Source organism: Caretta caretta, chromosome 16 (genome assembly GCF_965140235.1).
Source record: "Caretta caretta isolate rCarCar2 chromosome 16, rCarCar1.hap1, whole genome shotgun sequence".
Taxonomy (NCBI): Eukaryota; Metazoa; Chordata; order Testudines; family Cheloniidae; genus Caretta; species Caretta caretta.
Genome location: NC_134221.1, coordinates 6073093 through 6094321, shown reverse-complemented (window position 1 = coordinate 6094321; position 21229 = coordinate 6073093). Strand labels below are relative to the sequence as shown.

Below are 21229 nucleotides of genomic sequence, written 5' to 3'. Positions count from 1 at the left end.
CATACGTAGCTCTGCTCATGGACTTCAGGCCTGACATGCAGCATTTCTGTTACTATAATCCTGCCCCCACTTCCATTCTCATCCTGCACACACACAGCTCTGCCTCATCCCTGACTTGCAGAAGCCCCTGCTCTTCCAGTCTGGTCAATATTCCCAGTCTGTGCTAAAGGTTCTGCGAGGTGAGATCATCACGCTCTTTGCCATTCCAGGAATGTTTGCCACATGCATTTATCTGAACCCCCAGGGCCAAGCTAATCAGGAGCTTTCACCAGGAGCATTAATATATGTGGCAGCAGGGAGTCCCCTGTGTGCCTAAGAGAGGGGCTGAATTTCAACACACACTCCCCTCCTGTGACTCTCACAGGCAAACTGCAGGGTACCTGGTGCCATGGCAACTTTCCCCTTCTGTTCCAAGATGGCTTTCCCATCAAACGTTACAGCTGGCAGCATCCTCTGTTCAAACATGATCACATTGGTCTTATCCAGGTTAAAGTAATCGTGTTCTGTGAAGAACTTCTCTGTTGGCCCCAGCGTGAACTCGCTTGTCATGATGTACCTACAGGAGAACAGAAGCTGAACAGTCAGGATGAAATGTAGTTAATACACACACACAGAGAGCAAAATATACCCTTACAGAAAAACCCTATAGACCAAACTTAATAAAGATGTAATCTAGAGAGACTTTAAATAACCTACAGCATTTCATAAAGAATCATCTCTCTGCTACTGATCTTCAAATTCTACAGAGAGGTTCCATTTCTGGTCAGTCCTAGAGGATATCTACAAGGAATAGTATAGGCCTGAATTTATACTTTGACTACAGTTAAACATGCCCCTGTCCAAAAACGAGCTGGACACCCGTGCGTTAGAGGTCAGTTAGCAACCAAGGTAAGGGACCAAAAAAACCTCTTTGTCTTATCAAACAGATATCATGAAAGGGAGGAAGAAGGGTTCAAAGTGGGTTTTGATCTGTGCCAGGTCTTATGGTCCTGTATGGTCCTGTATAGCTTGAATCAAAGTTTTCCAGTGCCTCTTCTCTGCCAGAGAAATACAGCAATATTTTCCAACCTCACAGCTGTGTGTGGGTTTCCCCCGCAGTTTCTTTATTCCTCTCTCGCCTTCTTTCTCCTCCCGCTCCATTATCTCTCCCTCCCTTTAATTTTCTTTTCTTCCTTAATACAAGGATGCTGAGTGCTCATTTTCATGAGTTCCCCCCTAAGCAGCTCTGCAACTCCCATTACTATAGGCCTACAGGGGGTCTCTTTCCTGCATAGCAGACGAGCCATCCCAGCACTGGTCAGCCCAATGTCCATACGTACATGGGGCTTACTTCTCCCTGACCGCAGCATAAACTGGCTTCCGGGTTTGGTCTGCTGCATTTTCCAACGATCTCCTTCGTAATGACAGAGCACCAGGCAAACGCCAAATGCGATCAACTTAGATTTTACAGTCTAAAAATAATGGGCCTGATTTCCAGAGGTGCTGGAGCCGCAAGCGCTCACAAATCTGGTCACACACACACCGTGTAAGAGATACTTCCACTAATAGGGCGTTAGCTCTACACCAGAGCAACCGACCACAACACTGTGTTTAGGCAACTACTTACAAGCAGCACCTGGATTGCAGCTCAAGGATGTTTTTGTGCCTCTGCTTTGCCTGTGACCAGGCAGAGAGGTGACATTTACAAGAACCCTGCTTTTATTTTAAGGACAAATTGCTAGCAACAACTTGTTCCAAGAATTGCACAGTCCATGCTCTCTCTCTTTCTCTCCCACACGCTCCCACCAACACAATTATCTTTTTGAGAGTCGCACATTTAGACTGTTTTGAAACCTTGAGGTTTTGGAAAAGGAAATAAGCCAGTGGCAGCCATGGGATCACGAGTCCAGTTGTAAATAAACCCCCTTTAAAGTAGGTGGCATTTCAGGGCTCCCATCTTTGGCAATGTCCTATTTAGGGCTGCTCTTTTCACATTTGTGCGACGATTTGCTTGGGTCCCCCCAAACTGGGAGCCGCCGTATTGCCACTCAGCTCCAGCAAGAGTGAGCTTTGCTGCTGCTAAGCTCCATGTCTCCTGTCCAGCACATCCAGTGTGTCTGTCTTGCCAGCAAACCCTTCAGGACTCTGCCAGACCAAACTGGCTTTGCAGTAACAATCAGTGAACCCCAATTCCCGAGCTCCCCCGATATGTCCATCTGCAGCGGTCAATCCCTCTCACCAGACACTCACAGAAGTTTGCTACCTCCGAAAGGAGAGGGCACACATGAGCTGGTTAGCTGAAGACCCGCACTTCACTAAAACAGGACTGAGATGGTTTTGTGATAAAACAAGAATAAAGTTTACTAACAAGGGCCATAGGTGCCAGTGATTTCAAGTACGAGTGAAAGAGATATGAAAGGTGACAAGCCAAACACACTTTCTACAGACTAAAACTTAACTTCAGCAAGTTACAAGCTTTGTTAAGCAGCATTCTCACCTATAGTTAGTTCCCAGAGACCTCAATCTCATTGGCTGAAGGAGCCACCTTTCTCAGATTTCAAGTGCTCTGGCCTCGTGTCTCTCAGGTGATGGAAGCCCAAATGGCTTTCTGTTTCTGCTTATATTTCCCAAAAGCCATTGTCTCTGTTTCAAGAGCCAGGCAGGCTTCGTGGGGGTGCGGCCTCCATCCCTCCTCGTGATTGTTAAGTGGTTATCGACCCCCATTTGCTAGTTTGATGGCTTAGTTTACCTTATATGTAAATGTACTTCCATTGTTTCTGTCTTTGCCTTGATCAATTTACACTGGAGAGACAGTCAAGCTGGTGAAACAGTATTCCTTTGTCAAGGACAGGCTGGGTTTATACACTGTTTGCCAAACAAACATACTTCCAGCACACATCTGTCATAATTCTTTATAGACCACCCGTACACACATCACACAATAATATTAGTGACCAGCGTGTCCCAAATTTGCGTAGGATACCTTACAGGACACCTTTTAGATAATGATTATGACAACAGTGAGTTGGGGCAATAAATGTGTCAGGCCTGAGGTGAATTATGGTACAATGTGCCCTCTGCTCCCAGGGGCACAGCTGGATTCCTCCTGGCCCCTGGACAGCCCCAGGAGGAGCTAAAAATGGAAGAGCAATTTTAAGAATTGCTGTTCAGGATTTCCTTGTTGGAGTGACAGCAAGAAGCTAAGTGGAAACGGAGGTCAACGGGCACTTAACCTGGGACGGGCGGAGGTGTCATTTACCAACACAGTAATAGGATGAGTGCTAGGTCTCGAAAACTGTGCAATAGGATTTGCCCATCCTTAAGCAGGCATCAAAGGAAGGCAAGAGGCATTCGTGTCCTACCAGCTCTCAGTATGCCTGGGATATGGCTATGAAGGGTCTGAGATAGACACTCCGGTACCACAGTGAAGGGGAATATATAAGAAGCTAGACAGTCAGGTTGTGGTTGAAAAGGCAGCATGGTCCAGTGGATATGGCACCAGCCCTGCAGTGACCTGCTAGGTGAGCTTGGGAAAATCACTTCCCTTCTCTGTGTCACCATTCCCCCTCCCATCCTTTGTCTGTCTTGTTTATAGACATTGGAAGGACTGTCCCTAAACTTTTTGGCCCGAGGGCCACATCTGAGTATGGAAATTGTATGGAAGGCCATCAACGCTCACAAAATTGGGGGTTGGGGTGAGGGAGGGGGTAAGGGCTCCAGCTGGGGGTGCGGGCTCTGGGGTGAGGCTGGGGGTGAGGGGTTGGGGGTGCAGGAGGGTTCTCTGGACTGGCACCGAGGGGTTCGAGGGCAGGAGGGGTATCATTGCTGGGGCAGGGGGTTGGGGCATGGGAGGGGGTCAGGGGTGCAGGCTCCTGGCAGCACTTACCTCAAGCAGCTCCCAGAAGCAGCAGCATGTCCCCCCTCCAGCTCCTACGTGGAGGTGCAGCCAGGCTGCTCTGCATGCTGGCCCGTCTGCAGGAGCTGCCCCTGCAGCTCCCATTGGCCACGCTTCCTGGCCAATGGGAACTGCAGGGGTGGTGCTTGGGGCAGGAGCACCATGCGGAGTCCCCTGGCTGCTCCTACATGTAGGAGCTGGAGGAGGAAAAAGCCACTGCTTCCAGGAGCACCGGAGAAGGGCAAGCCCCGGAACCCGCTCCCCAGAGGGAGCTCGAGGACCGGATTAAAATGTCTGGAAGGCAGGATGCGGTCTGCAGGCCATAGTTTGCCCACCCCTGCTCTAGGAGTTACTGTATTCTAACAGCACCTGTACCATGTAGACTCAATATCATGTTACCTACCATGGGATGGTACACGTTGTGCTGTATTTCTTGCTGGCAAGCTGCTCCAGTTTGCGGATTCTTTCTGCCTGGATCTGATACAGGGTCTTACCACTGGGCAGCCCCACGCTGTACATCCCCTTGGGATAGGCCACACCCAGGCGGGTTCCTTGCCCTCCAGCCAGGAGCAGCAGTGCTACTTTGTTCTGTGAGATCTGACGGAAACCTGCTTGGGACAGAGGCCCCACGAGAGAAAACAAGGGGAAGGAAACGGACAGATCAGCAAACAAAAAGAACGAGGGCTCTGTGCACCTCTGAAGGGGCACAGGAGCTCAGTGCTGTATAGACAAGAATGAAACTTCTCCATGTGATAGAGATGGACCATTCTCCCCATTTTTTAGGTCAGGAAATTGAGGCACCGAGAAATTAAGCAAGTTCTCAAAGGTTACGTGTAATACCACACCCCTTGGTGGGTCGCCAACGGCCTGGATTGAACCTTTGACCTCCTGATCCTAAAGCATGAACCTCTAATTAGTGCTGACATTGGTACGATGATGGTAAAGCACTTTTCTTCTTGGGGTACGGTTTGCAAGTTACCACAAATGGGCAACACCCACTATGAACCAATTGCGAGGTGCCCCCTTGTGGCAAACGCTGAAATCTGCAGGAGAAAGGGGTAAAGCCCAGTGTATTGCTGTGATCTATCAGCTCTGCAAGGTTACAAAGAGTAACATCTCGCTTTTGACTCCAACACACAGTGAACAGACAAACTGAATAAGGAGCCATTTTTTTCCTGACCACTTTAAACCTGAAGAAAAGCAACCAGCTCTCCAAATTCGCGATCAGAAGGAAGAGGCCTGTGGCTGTTGTGACGTGATCTCACCTCAGCCAGCATCACAACACAAAGCAAAGATTCGGCTTCCAACAGTAAAAGCAATGGACCAAACCCCTCACTGGTGTCAGTGGCATTACTGTACATGAATAGCTCAGTGGAGGGGGAGGGATAGCTCAGTGGTTTGAGCTTTGGCCTGCTAAACCCAGGGTTGTAAGTTCAACCCTTGAGGAGGCCATTTAGGGATATGGGGCAAATGGGGATTGGTCCTGCTTTGAGCAGGGGGTTGGACTAGATGACCTCCTGAGGTCCCTTCCAACCCTGATATTCTATGATTCTATGAAAGATGCACTGGGCCCATTGGCTAGGAGCTTGATGTCAGCATCCGTCCTTTGTTTGCTGCCAGCTCTGTGTTTGTCCATGTTAGAAGGCTCAGATCCACCCTGGTGATATACTCAGGCAGAGGGGGGATATTATCACTTCCAAAATAGCTACTAATGGCAAAACAATAGCACTTAAGAAAGCTAATTACACAACACTGTAATTGCATACCATGGTGTCACTGCTCAGCACACTGCAGTTAAAGGGAGAGAGAAAACATCTCGGCACACAGATCACTTTTCCATCCCGCAATTAGGCAAAAACTTTACAACAACCCATAATAAGGTCCAATCACTTTGAGCATTTACGAGAAGTTAAACTTTGAATGGGATAGTACTGAAGTTAAGAAAACCCATATCCCCACTGGAGCAGAAAATGGGAATGATGGGGCCTTTTTACAATGCTCAGCAGGCCTCCAAATGCATTTGCTCCCCCTCTTATGGATCCCTCCTTGCTGCTACCCACTTTCATCTTCTCGCAGCTTCTTCCTTCAAGGCCACTCTCTGAGCAGTTCTCTCCCCCACTTCCACTCTGAGCCACAGGTTTCAGAGTGGTAACCGTGTTAGTCTGTATCAGCCAACACAACGAGGAGTCCTTGTGGCACCTAAGGGTACATCTACAGTACAAAATTATTTCAAAATTATTCTATTCCAATTTTCGGAAGCTATTTTATACATTCGGTCCTCTGTGTCTCCACTAAAGCGCGTGACTTCGGCAGATTGCGTCCACAGTACCAAGGCTAGCATCGATTGTCGGAGTGGTGCACTGTGGATAGCTATCCCACAGTTCCCGCAGTTCCCGCCACCCATTGGAATTCTGGGTTAAGCTCCCAGTGCATGATGGAGCAAAAACATTCTTGTGGGTGTTTCTGGGTGTGTGTTGTCAGAAAGCTATGGCAGACAATCGTTTTGCGCCTTTTTGGCATGCAGACGCCATACTGCTTTCAGCAGATGGTGCACCGCTGCTCTCCTGCTACTATGAATCCACCTCTCCAACTCAGCTCTGCCCGGCCATCGTGAACTGAGCAGCCCATCTTCCACCGCCAACTCTGCTCTCCCGCTATTGCCATGCTTCCGAGCTTCTCCATGTTGTCTGTGCTGGGCTCCCACCTCCGTGAAAGCCACAGAAGACAACCATTTTCAGCCGTTGTTCGGCTACCGTGAACCGAACAGCACAGCTTCCGCCGCCAACTCTGCTCTCCTACATTTCGTGCCCTTTTTCCAGGATTACCCATGCAGGTGCCATAGCCATGGAGCCTGATCAGATCTCCGCTGCAGTTTTGACCATTGTAAATACCTCACGCATTATCCAGCAGTATGTGCAGTACCTGCAAAACCGGGCGAGGAAGCGACGACAGCGCGATTACTATACTGATGAGGACATGGACACAAGACGTTCCTAGAAGCATGGCATGTGGCGATTGGGAGATCTTGGTGGTGTTGGGTCAGGTTCATGCTATGGAACGCCAATTCTGGGCCCGGGAAACAAGCACAGACTGGTGGTACCACATAGTGTTGCAGGTATGGGATGATTCCCAGTGGCTGAGAAACTTTTGTATGAATAGGGCCACTTGCATGGAACTTTGTGACTTGCTGTCCCCTGCCCTGAAGCACAAAGACACCAAAATGAGAGGAGCCCTCACAGTTGAGAAGCAAGTGGCCATAGCCCTGTGGAAGCTTGCAACGCCTGACAGCTACCGGTCAGTCGGGAATCAGTTTGGAGTGTGCAAATCTACTGTGGGGGCTGCTGTGCTGCAAGTAGCCAACGCAATCATTGACCAGCTGCTATCAAGGGTAGTGACTTTGGGAAATGTGCAGACCATTGTGGATGGCTTTACTGCGCTGGCGTTCCCTAACTGCGACGAGATGATACACGGAACTCATATCCCTATCTTGGCCCCGGAACACCGGGGCGACCAGTACGTAAACCACAAGGGGTACTTTTCCATGGTGCTTCAAGCACTGGTGGATCTCAAGGGACATTTCACTGACATCAATGTGGGATGGCCTGGAAAGGTGCATGACGCTCACATCTTCAGGAACTCTGGTCTGTTTGAACAGCTGCAGGAAGGGACTTACTTCCCAGACCAGAAAATTACTGTTGGGGATGTTGAAATACCTACAGTTATCCTCCAGGACCCAGCCTACCCATTAATGCCATGGCTCATGAAGCTGTACGCATGCACCCTGGACAGTAGTAAGGAGCACTTCAGCTATAGGCTGAGCAAGTGCAGAATGGTGGTAGAATGTGCTTTTGGACGTTTGAAAGTGCGCTGGCGCAGTTTACTGACTCGGTTAGATCTCAGCACAACCAATATTCCCATTGTTATTGCTGCTTGTTGTGTGCTCCACAATATCTGTGAGAGTAAGGGGGAGACGTTTATGGCGGGGTGGGAGGTTGAGGAAACTCGCCTGGCAGCCAGTTTCGCACAGCCAGACAACAGGGCGATTAGAAGAGTGAAGCAGGGTGCGCTGTACATCAGAGAAGCTTTGAAAGCCAATTTCATGACTGGCCAGGGTACAGTGTGAGAGTTGTGTTTGTTTCTCTTAAAGTTACCCACCCCCTATATATATATATTAAAGAAAATAAAGTCACAATTGTTTAAAAAACATCCTTTATTATTTTTTGCACAAAACGTTGAGAGAAATCAGAAGCTAGACGGGGTGGGGTGGGGGTGGGTGGGTTAGGGAGGTGGAGGAGGAGGGAAGGACAAGTCCAGAAACCAAATCAAAATTTAGGATATGCCAGCTTTCTGCTGCTTGTGCAATCCTCTGGGGTTGACTGTGTGGGTCCCCGTAGCCTCCCCCCCACCCCCCATGTTCTTGGGCATCTGGGTGAGGAGGCTATGGAACTTGGGGAGGAGGGAGGGCGGTTATTCAGGGGCTGCAGCGGCAGTCTGTGGTCTTGTTGCCTTTCCCGCATTAGATCCACCACACAGCAGAGCATGTCAATTTGCTCCCCCATGAGCTTGATCATAGCATCCTGCCTGCTCTTATCGCGTGCATCCCTCCTCTCTTCGTGTTAGTTTAACACTTTATGCGACTCTGCAATTATTTGCCTCCATGCATTCAACTGGGCCCTATCAGTGTGGGAGGACTGCATGAGCTCGGCAAACATGTTGTCCCAAATTCGTTTTTTCCTTCTAATCTGGAGCAGCCTCTGGGATGGAGTAGATAGGGGCCGCATTGAAATATTTGCAACTGCTGCGGGAGGAGAAAAAGGGAGGGTAGTATTTTAAAAGATACATTTTAGAGAACAAAGGGGACACTGTTTCTCAGTGAAACAGGCAATTCATAGTACACAGCACATATTCTTTCTGTACAAGGTCACGTTTTGCCTGCTATACTGAAGTGCCTGCCACTTTTGGTGTGAGTAAGCCATCACACGCGGCCAGGCAACAGAATTCAGCTTGCAGGCAGCCTGCGGGCTCTCTGGGATGATCGCTTCACATAACACCCTCCCTGCCCCCCCCCCCCACACACACACTGTGGGGCTCCGATGAGGTTCTGAGCAGGGATGAGCCCTTTAAACTAAACGCGAACAGCCCAGCATGGCTCCGATGAGGCTCTAAGAAGGGATGAGCCTTTTAAACTAAACGCGAACAGCCCAGCGCGGCTGGGTTTCCCCCTACCCCCCACCGTGTGGCTCCGATCAAGCTCTCACTTACCAGAAGTGCCTTCTCCAGGGTCATGGTCCAGGAGCATGCTTTGGGAGTAGGGGGAGGCTATTGGCTCCAGCGTTAAGAATAGTTCCTGGCTAGGGGGGAAAACAGATTCCCCACTTGCCACCTGTGCACTGTCCTCCTTCTCCTCCTTGTCCTCCAAAAACTCATCCTCCTTGCTCCGTGCTACTCCCCCCTTGCAGGTGTCCATGGACAGTGGTGGGGTAGTGGTGTTGTCACCCCCCATAATTGCATGCAGCTCACGGTAGAAGTGGCATGTATAGGACTGTGATCCAGAGAGCCCGTTCGCCTCCCTGGCTTTTTCGTATGCTTGCCTGAGCTCCTTGATTTTTGTACGACACTGTTCTGTGTCCCTGGAGTAGCCTCTTTCCGTCATGGCCCTGGAGACTTTAGCATACTTATTTGCGTTCCTTTTTTGGAACGTAGTTCTGCCATAACAGATTTGTCTCCCCAACATGCAGTGAGATCCAGTACCTCCTGTTCGGACCATGCTGGAGCTCCTCTGTGAATCCGGGACTGCATGGTCTCTTGAGATGGTGGACTCTGCATGGTCGCCTGTGATGGTGGACTGTGCTGATGGTCACCTGTGCTGATGGTGAGCAAACAGGAAATTCAAAAGTTCCCAGGGCTTTTACTGTCTACCTGGCTAGTGCATCAGAGTTCAGAGTGTTGTCCAGAGCGGTCACAAGGGAGCATTCTGGGATAGCTCCGGGAGGCCAATATCTTCGAATTGAGTCCACAGTACCTGAAATCCCGAACTGCGATCTCAATTTTAGCGTTACTCCACTTGCTGAGGTGGAGTACAGAAATCGGAGTAAAGAGCCCTTTAAATTGAAAAAACTGGTTTGGTCGTGTGGACGGAACAGGTTTTATTTCAAGGTAACTCAGCTAATTCTGAAATAACCGCGTACTGTAGACCAGGCCTTAGGGATTAACAAATTTATTTGGGCATAAGTTTTCATGGGCTAGAACCTGATGATGCATCTGATGAAGTGGGTTCTAGCCCGCAAAAGTTTATGCCCAAATAAATTTGTTAGTCTCTAAGGTGCTACAAGGACTCCTCTGAGCCACAGTGAACCACTTTCCCAGATTTCACTTTCCCTGGAAGGGACATTGTGCTCATACAGTCTGTGAAACACAGGCCACAGGATTTTGCTGAATTAACTCCTATTTGAACTACAGCTTATCTTTTAGGAAAAGAGCCCATCTTGGTTTAAAAATTGCCAGTGATGGAGAATCCACCACAACCCTTGGTAAGTTATTCCAATGGTTATTTATCCTCACTTGACTTTCACTAGGCAAGTGCCTCAGTTTGCCAATGTGTAAAAAGGAGTTTCCAACCTGAGTGGAGGTGGGTGTATAAGAATTAATTGATGCTGTTAGAGCCCGACATAAATGCAAAGAAACACTCAGGTCTTAAAATTAAAAGTCCTTATTCTGCTCTCAGCGGGCCTGCCCTCTCTCTTTCACACGCACGCCTCCCATCCGCCCAGTTGCATGCTGAGGTATTACTAGCTATGCTCTTTCGGACTGCGTGCTCTGTACAACAGTATGCAAGGCTAAGCTCAGCAAAACGAAGGCTGGAACCAGGTGAAAGAACAGATGAGCTACGCCAATAAGGTTCCTGCTTTGGGGATTTTTAGCTCTGAGTGCAGGAGTAGCGTGCATGTGTTCATTCTCCACTAATCGCCTCTAGAACTGGAGGCTTTTTTACTTAAACTTATGTTCCTCTCAGAAAGGAAGGGATGTGACACTAACTAGTGCAAAACTCTAGACACAAGCTGATCAGCTTTAATTGCAGGCAAAACTCATGAAATACTGTGCAGCCACTGTGATGCTGGCAGACCAGGTGCCAGCTCATGCCAAAGCCCAAAGCCAATTCACTTGTGTATTAGTATCAATTAAAGTGGTTATTAATTGCATAAGAATGTATTTGGTGTTTAAACTTCATGAAAACTAATGGGCTGTTACATGAATTGATCTCACTTATCTGTATCCTGTTATAATGTAATGGCAAACATTTACATTTTATATACCTCTGTAACTAAATAACCCATGAAATGAGAAAGAAGACTTGTGTAATGCAGATGAAGAACTTTAGCAGAGAAGTGCTAATTCGTGCACATTTGAGGGCAAATGATCATTGTGTGATGACCGGAAATCTTCTCTCTCCACCAATCAAAGAAAGAGCCCATCTGGCTGGTGACCCTGCCAGCTTGTTTTCTGTGAGAAGAAGCTATAAGTATGAATTCAGGGAAAGATCCTGTATCTCTGGACTGTTTGGACTCTTAGAGGTGGGTACCAGATGCAAAGCAGAGACAATCTGGGTACCCTGAAAAGACCTTTGGGGAACCGGAATTATAGACTGTGACTCACCCGTACATATATTTTACCTGCTTTAGCCTCTCAATAACTCTCATTTCTTTTTCTTAGCTAATAAACCTATAGTTAGTTTACTATAAAATTGGCTGCCAGCATCATCTTTGGTGGGAGATCTAGAATACGGCTCTACCTGGATGAGTGATTGGTCTCTTGGGACTGGGAGGAACCTGGAATATTTGTGATTTTTGGTATAAGTGACCATGTATCACTGAGTCCAACTTGTCGCGGTGGCAAGACAGTCTGGAGAGTCTACGGAGACTGCCTGGGACTGCATGGTAACACTGGTTTAGTGATCCAGGAGTTCACATTTGGTATTGGCGTGGTGAAATCTAATTATAAAACGCACCACTAGTGTGGGGTGTCCGCCCTGCTTTTGATAGTCTGTCCTGAGGCAAAAAGAAAAGGAGTACTTGTGGCACCTTAGAGACTAACCAATTTATTTGAGCATGAGCTTTCGTGAGCTACAGCTCACTTCATCGGATGCATACCGTGGAAACTGCAGCAGACTTTATATATACACAGAGAATATGAAACAATACCTCCTCCCACCCCACTGTCCAGCTGGTAATAGCTTATCTAAAGTGATCATCAGGTTGGGCCATTTCCAGCACAAATCCAGGTTTTCTCACCCTCCACCCCCCCCCCACAAATTCACTCTCCTGCTGGTGATAGCCCATCCAAAGTGACAACTCTTTACACAATGTGCATGATAATCAAGTTGGGCCATTTCCTGCACAAATCCAGGTTTCTCACATCCCCCCCACCCCCATACACACACAAACTCACTCTCCTGCTGGTAATAGCTCATCCAAACTGACCACTCTCCAAGTTTAAATCCAAGTTAAACCAGAACATCTGGGGGGGGGGGGGTAGGAAAAAACAAGAGGAAATAGGCTACCTTGCATAATGACTTAGCCACTCCCAGTCTCTATTTAAGCCTAAATTAATAGTATCCAATTTGCAAATGAATTCCAATTCAGCAGTTTCTCGCTGGAGTCTGGATTTGAAGTTTTTTTGTTTTAAGATAGCGACCTTCATGTCTGTGATTGCGTGACCAGAGAGATTGAAGTGTTCTCCGACTGGTTTATGAATGTTATAATTCTTGACATCTGATTTGTGTCCATTTATTCTTTTACGTAGAGACTGTCCAGTTTGACCAATGTACATGGCAGAGGGGCATTGCTGGCACATGATGGCATATATCACATTGGTAGATGTGCAGGTGAACGAGCCTCTGATAGTGTGGCTGATGTTATTAGGCCCTGTGATGGTGTCCCCTGAATAGATATGTGGGCACAATTGGCAACGGGCTTTGTTGCAAGGATAAGTTCCTGGGTTAGTGGTTCTGTTGTGTGGTATGTGGTTGTTGGTGAGTATTTGCTTCAGGTTGCGGGGCTGTCTGTAGGCAAGGACTGGCCTGTCTCCCAAGATTTGTGAGAGTGTTGGGTCATCCTGTAGGATAGGTTGTAGATCCTTAATAATGCGTTGGAGGGGTTTTAGTTGGGGGCTGAAGGTGACTGCTAGTGGCGTTCTGTTATTTTCTTTGTTAGGCCTGTCCTGTAGTAGGTAACTTCTGGGAACTCTTCTGGCTCTATCAATCTGTTTCTTTACTTCTGCAGGTGGGTATTGTAGTTGTAAGAAAGCTTGACAGAGATCTTGTAGGTGTTTGTCTCTGTCTGAGGGGTTGGAGCAAATGCGGTTGTATCGCAGAGCTTGGCTGTAGACGATGGATCGTGTGGTGTGGTCAGGGTGAAAGCTGGAGGCATGCAGGTAGGAATAGCGGTCAGTAGGTTTCCGGTATAGGGTGGTGTTTATGTGGCCATTGTTTATTAGCACTGTAGTGTCCAGGAAGTGGATCTCTTGTGTGGACTGGACCAGGCTGAGGTTGGTGGTGGGATGGAAATTGTTGAAATCATGGTGGAATTCCTCAAGGGCTTCTTTTCCATGGGTCCAGATGATGAAGATGTCATCAATATAGCGCGAGTAGGGGCTTTAGGGGACGAGAGCTGAGGAAGCGTTGTTCTAAATCGGCCATAAAAATGTTGGCATACTGTGGGGCCATGCGGGTACCCATAGCAGTGCCGCTGATCTGAAGGTATACATTGTCCCCAAATGTGAAATAGTTATGGGTAAGGACAAAGTCACAAAGTTCAGCCACCAGGTTAGCCGTGACATTATCAGGGATAGTGTTCCTGACAGCTTGTAGTCCATCTTTGTGTGGAATGTTAGTTTCCAAGTTTCAGAGTAGCAGCCGTGTTAGTCTGCCTATCACTCTTCCAGAGGGAACAAGATAAAGCATAAGGCTTGATTACAGCAGACAAATAAATGGTGCATGGTAACGTCCCCAAGCAGGGAGCACCCTTAGCGATTAACATTTGTCACACCGTCTGTTAGCACTCTTGTGTTTAAGAAGTTGGCTGGATTTGTCAGCGTAATTATCTGCAGACAACTTAAAAAACAATAGCAGATGGACTCAGGCTTGGAGCCTCAGTGCAAGGCGAAGGTGGGCTGCAAATGTCAGTGCCAAGACGCTAAAGGGATGTCCATGCAATGACTGAACAAATGCCATAAAACAAGAGTGTAAGAAACTCTCTCAGGTATAGCCTAACAGGGATGTTAAATAAAATGGACGTATATTTATCAAATATAGGTAGAAAACTCCCTGTGCACATCTAATTGGCTCTCAACACGCGATTACTCTCTTTTTGATGTGAGCGAGCGTCTTGCACATATGCTGGCACAGGTCTATCTTAACGACCCCAGAGGGAGAAGAGGAACTAAGGGAACAGCAGCGCATAAAGAAGCATATCTCCTTTCACTCGGGAGCTGGCATCAAACTAGGCCAGTTCAATGAGCATTGGAGGTAGCAAAGGGCTGTATCTGGAGTGTTCCGCCCCCGCTCCCATAGTGCCTTGGACTGAACGTCGGCTAATCTAAACCTTTAGCAAAACTGATCTGTACATTCGCACACCTAGGCGGGATTATTCTATGCAAGAAGGTTCCTAAGATAGCACCTCCAAGTTTCAGAGTAGCAGCCGTGTTAGTCTGTATTCACAAAAAGAAAAGGAGGACTTGTGGCACCTTAGAGACTAACCAATTTATTTGAGCATGAGCTTTCGTGAGCTACAGCTCACTTCATCAGAGAAGCAGCACATTTAGCTCCAGCGGCGGGTTCAATTCCAGCTCAGGTATTTACATTTTGCCTTCACAAATTCCTTCCATCATCGATCAATATTGTCTCTTTGTTTCCTTGTGCGCCCCCATCTTATCCATCTCTTGTCTTATACTCAGACTGTCAGCTCACTGGGGCAGGGACCATCTTGTTCTGGGGCTGTACAGCACCTAGCACAGTGGGGTCCTGCTCCATGACCAGGGCTTCCAGGCACTACAGTAAAACCCAAAAATAACAACCAAGGTATTCTTCACTTCTCTCCTAGAAACGCTGCAAAATGGTGTTGCTGACACATAATGGACAGTGGATGAGAAGCTGGATATGAGTCAACAGTGTGCCCTTGTTGCCAAGAAGGCTCATGGCATATTGGGCTGCATTAGTAGGAGCATTGCCAGCAGATGGAGGGAAGTGATTATTCGGCACTGGTAAGGCCACATCTGGAGTACTGCGTCCAGTTTTGGGGCCCCCACTACAGAAAGGATGTGGACAAATTGGAGAGAGTCCAGCGAAGGGCAATGAATATTATTAGGTTTGAGACACATAACTTATGAGGAGAGGCTGAGGGAACTGGGCTTATTTAGTCTGCAGAAGAGAAGAGTGAGGTGGGATTTGATAGCAGCCTTCAACTACCTGAAAGGGGGTTCCAAAGAGGATGGATCTAGGCTGTTCTCAGTGGTAGCAGATGACAGAACAAGGAGCAATGGTCTCAAGTTGCAGTGGAGGTTTATGTTGGATATTAGGAAACACTATTTCACTAGGAGGGTGGTGAAGCACTGGAATGGGTTACCTAGGGAGGTGATGGAATCTCCTTCCTTAGAGGCAGTGGGGAGCTGGAGCCGGTTCGCAGGAACCAGTTGTTAAATTTTGAACCAGTTTTAGAACCGGTTGTTAAAAATTGTTAGGGCTCCCTGAGCTCCCGGCCAGGGAGGCTCCCCCGGCCCCTCCCCAGCCTTCCCCGCTCTCTCAGAGCCTGGGCGTGCCGGGCTGCCGGCGCTCCAGACCGCTCCTGGGCAGCTTGGCAGCTCCTGCCGCTTTGGGGTGGGGCTGCGAGCTCCAGCGGGCCGCGGGGCATCCACACACGCTGCCCTGAGCAGCATGGTAAAGGGGCCGGGCCGGGGCTGGGAGGAGGGGATGGATAAGGGGCAGGGAGCGGTTGCAGGGGGCAGAGGTTCTGGGGGGGAGTCAGGGGACGGGGGGTGAGGGGGAGGTTGGGTAGGCGTGGGAGTTCGGGGGGGGGGGTCTGTCGGGCAGGGCTGGTGCAACCACTAGGCGGCCGCCTAGGGCGCCAAGTGGTTGGCGGCGCCCAAAAGCCGTGCCCCCCCCCAAGTTTTTTTAAACAGCGGAACACAAGGCTGCCGCTGCTCCCGGCCTCCTGGCTCCAGAGCGGCCGGCTGCGGCGCGGCCAGTCCCTCCCCCGGCGAGAAGCCGGCAGCGGAGTGGGGAAGGGGAGGGTCTAGCAGGAGTAGCTGCGCCCGAGCCGAGCTCCCCGCCGCCCCGGGGCTCTCAGCGGCAGCTGCCGCGCTGAGAGCCCCGGGGGCGGCGGGGAGCCCGGCTCGGGCAGGGGGGGGCTGGCTGCCTGCACCGCCGCTGGGAGCCCCGGGGGCGGCGGGGAGCCCGGCTCGGGCGCGGGGGGCCTGGCTGCCTGCACCGCCGCTGAGAGCCCCGGGGGCGGCGGGGAGCCCGGCTCGGGCAGGGGGGGGCTGGCTGCCTGCACCGCCGCTGGGAGCCCCGGGGGCGGCGGGGAGCCCGGCTCGGGCAGGGGGGGCCTGGCTGCCTGCACCGCCGCTGAGAGCCCCGGGGGCGGCGGGGAGCCCGGCTCGGGCGCGGGGGGCCTGGCTGCCTGCACCGCCGCTGAGAGCCCCGGGGGCGGCGGGGAGCCCGGCTCGGGCGCGGGGGGCCTGGCTGCCTGCACCGCCGCTGAGAGCCCCGGGGGCGGCGGGGAGCCCGGCTCGGGCGCGGGGGGCCTGGCTGCCTGCACCGCCGCTGAGAGCCCCGGGGGCGGCGGGGAGCCCGGCTCGGGCGCGGGGGGCCTGGCTGCCTGCACCGCCGCTGAGAGCCCCGGGGGCGGCGGGGAGCCCGGCTCGGGCGCGGGGGGCCTGGCTGCCTGCACCGCCGCTGAGAGCCCCGGGGGCGGCGGGGAGCCCGGCTCGGGCGCGGGGGTCCTGGCTGCCTGCACCGCCGCTGAGAGCCCCAAGGGCGGCGGGGAGCCCGGCTCGGCACGGGGAAGAAGGCGCAGCTGCGCTCTGCTCTTCGGGCGGAGAAGCTGGGGTGTCTACTCTGCCAGCAAGGTACCTAGCCAGGCCGCAGGGAGCCGCACGGGCCTGCGGACTGCCGGTGGGTGGGCAGGTCCAGTCCCTGGCCTGGGGAATGGTGTATGTGGGACAACCCGGGCACCCCTCCCCCAGCCAGTGCCACCTCCTCCAACACCCACCGACCAGCTACCTTCTCCCCTGTACACCCCCCCGCCCCAACAACTCACCCTGTCCTGCCAGTTTTGCCTCTAGGCAACCTCCACCCGGCAACCCTCCCCCAGCCAGCCACGGTCATCCCCATCCCACGCCTGCCATCTCCTCCTGCTGCCCACTCCTCCCTTGTGCAAAGCCCTCCCTGCCACCTTCACCCCCCTGCAACAACCCCGGGCACATACACACGCCTGCCTGCCAGTCCCTTGCAACAACCCCCTCCTGCCCACTTCTCCCTTGTGCCACTCCCTCCCTGCCACCGCACCCCCTGCAATGAGCCCCTTTTGCCTCTTGGCACATCCCTTAAATCAGAACTTTTTATAGGGAACCGGTGGTTAAGATTTTGGCAGCTCATCACTGCTTAGAGGTTTTTAAGGCCCGGCTTGACAAAGCCCTGGCTGGGATAATTTAGTTGGGGTTGGTCCTGCTTTGAGCAGGGGGTCGGACGAGATGACCTCCTGAGGTCTCTTCCAACCCTGATAGTCTATGGTTCTATGAATGCATTATCTGCATTCCAAGGTGTACTGAAACAGCACAGGGCGTTTTCCTGCTCCCCTTGAAGTCATTGGAAGTTTTGCCATTGACTTCAATAGGCGCAGGATTGGGCCAACAGTATGCAAAGCATTCTGGATCCTTCAGCGTAAGAGGTGCTCTACCAACACGTGGCCTTTATTACTGGGGTGTAACAGCAATCTTCTTGGATTGAAAGCTTGTAAAAATAAGGACTATGGTGTCCTCTGTGAGTGGATATACAGTTGTGGGAACTACTGGAATACAAATTAGCAATAATTAAGCTTTGTGCTTTTAGGGTTTTAAGCAAAATGATCAAAATCATGGATCCGGTCCCACTTCTTGATTACAAATACATAGATCAGAGCTGCAGGAAGCGGCGTGGGCCGAGGGATGTGCTGGCCGCCCTTCCCACCCCCATTGGCCTGGGACAGCAAACCGCAGCCAGTGGGAGCTGCGATCAGCCGAACCTGCCGATGCAGCAGGTAAAGAAACTGGCCCCAGCAGCCAGGGGCTTTCCCTGGCAGGCTGCGTGCCAAAGGTTGCTGATCCCCGACGTAGATAATGCTCATGACAAATGATTAATTTGAATGCTGATTCCTGCAGGCAATTGAAAAATATGCAATGTTCTCCGAAAAATAGTCTGATCTGTTTTCTGTAGTATACAAAAAGCCCAGCAAAGAGGCAGTGTTGGTCCATGATTACCCTCCAAATATTGCTGTGAGCCTCTTTTTGCATATAAAGTGAACACAGAAATAGATCCTGCAGGAAGGATGGACTGATCCTTTCTGCCAAACAATCTGCACCGACACAATTACAACAGTGCTCAGTGCGGGAAGGAGAAAGCAAAACCCCCAGATGCTGCACAACAGAGCTGAGCAGCGGGGCACAGCACTCACACGAGCCCTACAGAGCAGCAGATTGGACCCCTTAACAAAAGAGAACCCGTCCATAAATTTAGGCCCAACATTTAGATTTTGTAAAAATAAGACAGAAGAGAAGTTTAAAAAGCTTGAGACAAATAGAAATCTTCCAGAATTTACAAGAGGGGGAAGGAGGCGTGTCATTCTTTGAAACACACCACCTTCCCCTGGTCAGATCACTCCTGACTTCAGGTGGAAATCAAGACTATCCCTATCTCTCTAGGCTAAAGGAAACTATCACCATGATCTTCCCCCAAGAATTCATATCCCCTCTCCCCCCAGATTCCCAAGTTAACTTACAAAGGATTCTACCCAATCCAGAAGACAATGACTGGAAGCACTTGCCAACCCCTGCAGTGACTCCCTGACAATATGCTAGGTCCAAAGGATACATCTACACTGCAAAAAAACCAAACCACCACAGCAGCAACTCTCAAAGCCGGAGTCTACAGACCTGGACTCTTGGGTCATGCATTATGGGGGCACAAAAGTAGTCGTGTAGAACTTCCCGCTCAAGCTCTGAGATGCACCCCCTCGCCGGTTCTCAAAGCCCGAGCTCCAGCCCAAGCAGAAACATCTACATGACTATTTTTAGTGTTGTAGTGAGAGCCCCAAGACCCCAGGTCTCTAGACTGAGGCTCTGAGACTTGACGCCATGTTTTTTTTTTTTTTTTTTTGCAGTGTAGATGTACCCAGCATGCCTTCTCCCATCTCACCACCCACAGAGATTGTCACAGTTATCTGGCAAAACAGCTCCCAGATGAAGAGCAGCTGGCCAGGCAAGACTGCTCGGATACTGGCTGGAAGAAGAAAGCCCTCTGAAGAGCTCACCTCCCTCTAGAGAAACATTTCCCAAAGTTTTGAAAGCTGAACCATCCCTCCACCCCGCACTTTCAAGAGAATGAAACCAATCACAATCCCCTCCTCGCCCACCATGGGGGAAATTGCACAGCCGCTGCTCTGTGCTGCCCCCCTGTAGCTAGTCCTTCATCACCACCCCCAGGATGGCACACCCCACACTTTGGAAAACTGTTCTATAAGATCCTCTGCTACCAAAGCTACCTGACCTCAAATTATTGAGCTACCCTGCAACCTTGAGAGGTGGATTTGGGGATTCCTCAATGCTACTGAGCCCTCGGAGAGTCACAGCAGCAGAAACGGCGCACTCCCACCTCCATATGACCAGAAGACTTCACTCCACCCTCCAAGACACAGGGCTTGCCACAATGCTCCACACACGTGTGACCTCCAAGCTCAGTTTTGTGTCTCATAGCTAGACATGACATTGAATGCCCTGAAAAAGCTCCCACTGGTACAAAATATTGCAGCCCACCTAGGTGGCAACATAAGCCACCCTGAACACATGACATGGTCCTGTTCTTTGCATCGGCTCCTGTCATAACCATACAGCTAAGGGTAGCCTAGAATTCCTCCTTACCTGAAGCTCAAATAACCTGGTTGGCACCTGACCAAAGGGACCAATGGGGAAAGAAGATACTTTCAAATGGGGGTGGGGGGGAAGGCTTTGTTGGTGTGTTCTCTGGGGAAAGCAGAGAAGCATCAGGTCAAAAAAAAAACCCTCCTTCTCCTATAAACCATCCTGTACAAGTCTCCGATATTACAAAAAGAGTAAGTAAATCAGGCAAGGTGCGTTAGATTACCTTTTGTTTTCATCTTGTGAATTTTCCCTTTGCTAGAGGGAGGTTTATCCTGGTTTTTTGGTAAAAGTTTTGCCTAGAGGGGAATCCTCTGTGTTTTGAATCTGATCACCCTGTAAAGTATTTACCATCCTTTTTTTACAGAGGGGATTCTTTTACCTTTTCTTTAAATAAAATCCTTCTTTTAAGAACCTGACTGATTTTTCCATTGTTCCAAGACCCAGGGTTTTGGGTCTTTGATTATTTTGTAACCAATTGGTTAGGATATTATTCTCAAGCCTCCCCAGAAAAGAGGGTGTAAGGGCTTGGGAGGATTGCTGGGGGAAGAGGAACTCCAAGTGGTCCTTTTCCCTGGTTCTTTGTTAAATCACTTGGTGGTGGCAGCATTACTTAAACCCAAGGTACAAGGGAGAATTTGTGCCTGGGGAGTTTTTGACCTAAGCTGGTAGAAATAAGCTTAGGGCGTCTTTCATGCGGGTCTCCACGTCTGTACCCTAGAGTTCAGAGTGGGGAGGGAACCCTGACAGCTCCCCACTGAAAGCAGAGTCCAGAGCTCTATGCCGATCCTCAGAGCTCTCCCTGGCTACATGAGAGAGTCTCTTTCTCCACAAACACAACCTTCCACACCAGCTGCAACCCACAAGAACAACACAACTGTGAACCAAAAGGGCAGGCTCATGAATAGAGGAGACAGACCATCACAGGAGCTAGATCTAGACCAGGGGTGTCAAATACCAGGCCCATAGCCAAAGCCAGCCCATTTCACGTATTTATGCAAGCAGCAGGTCACAGTTAGACTCTAGGCCGTTTTTTTAACTAAGTTTTTAGCCTCTGGTTTCAAAGCAAACCTTCTCATTGTCAGTACCAGGTTTACAATGGTGGACCTGTCTAACCCATCCACACAGCTGGGTCTGGCTCCTTTCCCGGGGCAGTCCAGTGCCCAGGCCTTGCTCTGGCTGGTTTATAAACAA

At 50.3% G+C, this 21229-nt stretch overlaps 1 protein-coding gene and 1 long non-coding RNA gene across 2 annotated transcripts in view; one reads left to right on the top strand and one right to left on the bottom strand.

Annotated features, from left to right (window-relative positions):
• The window catches only part of UAP1L1 (UDP-N-acetylglucosamine pyrophosphorylase 1 like 1), a 35706-nt gene that overhangs the window by 11785 nt on the left and 2692 nt on the right, over window positions 1-21229 (bottom strand). Inside the window, exons 2-3 of the mRNA XM_048823149.2 lie at window positions 4278-4482; window positions 381-556 (exon numbers count right to left, since the gene is read on the bottom strand). Of these exons, the coding sequence (XP_048679106.1) occupies window positions 381-556; window positions 4278-4482 (381 nt within the window). The remainder of the gene's footprint in view (window positions 1-380; window positions 557-4277; window positions 4483-21229) is intronic.
• Window positions 16838-20449, top strand: LOC142069424 (uncharacterized). Its single transcript, XR_012665245.1, has 2 exons — window positions 16838-16993; window positions 19282-20449. It is a non-coding gene; the product is annotated as an uncharacterized LOC142069424 (long non-coding RNA).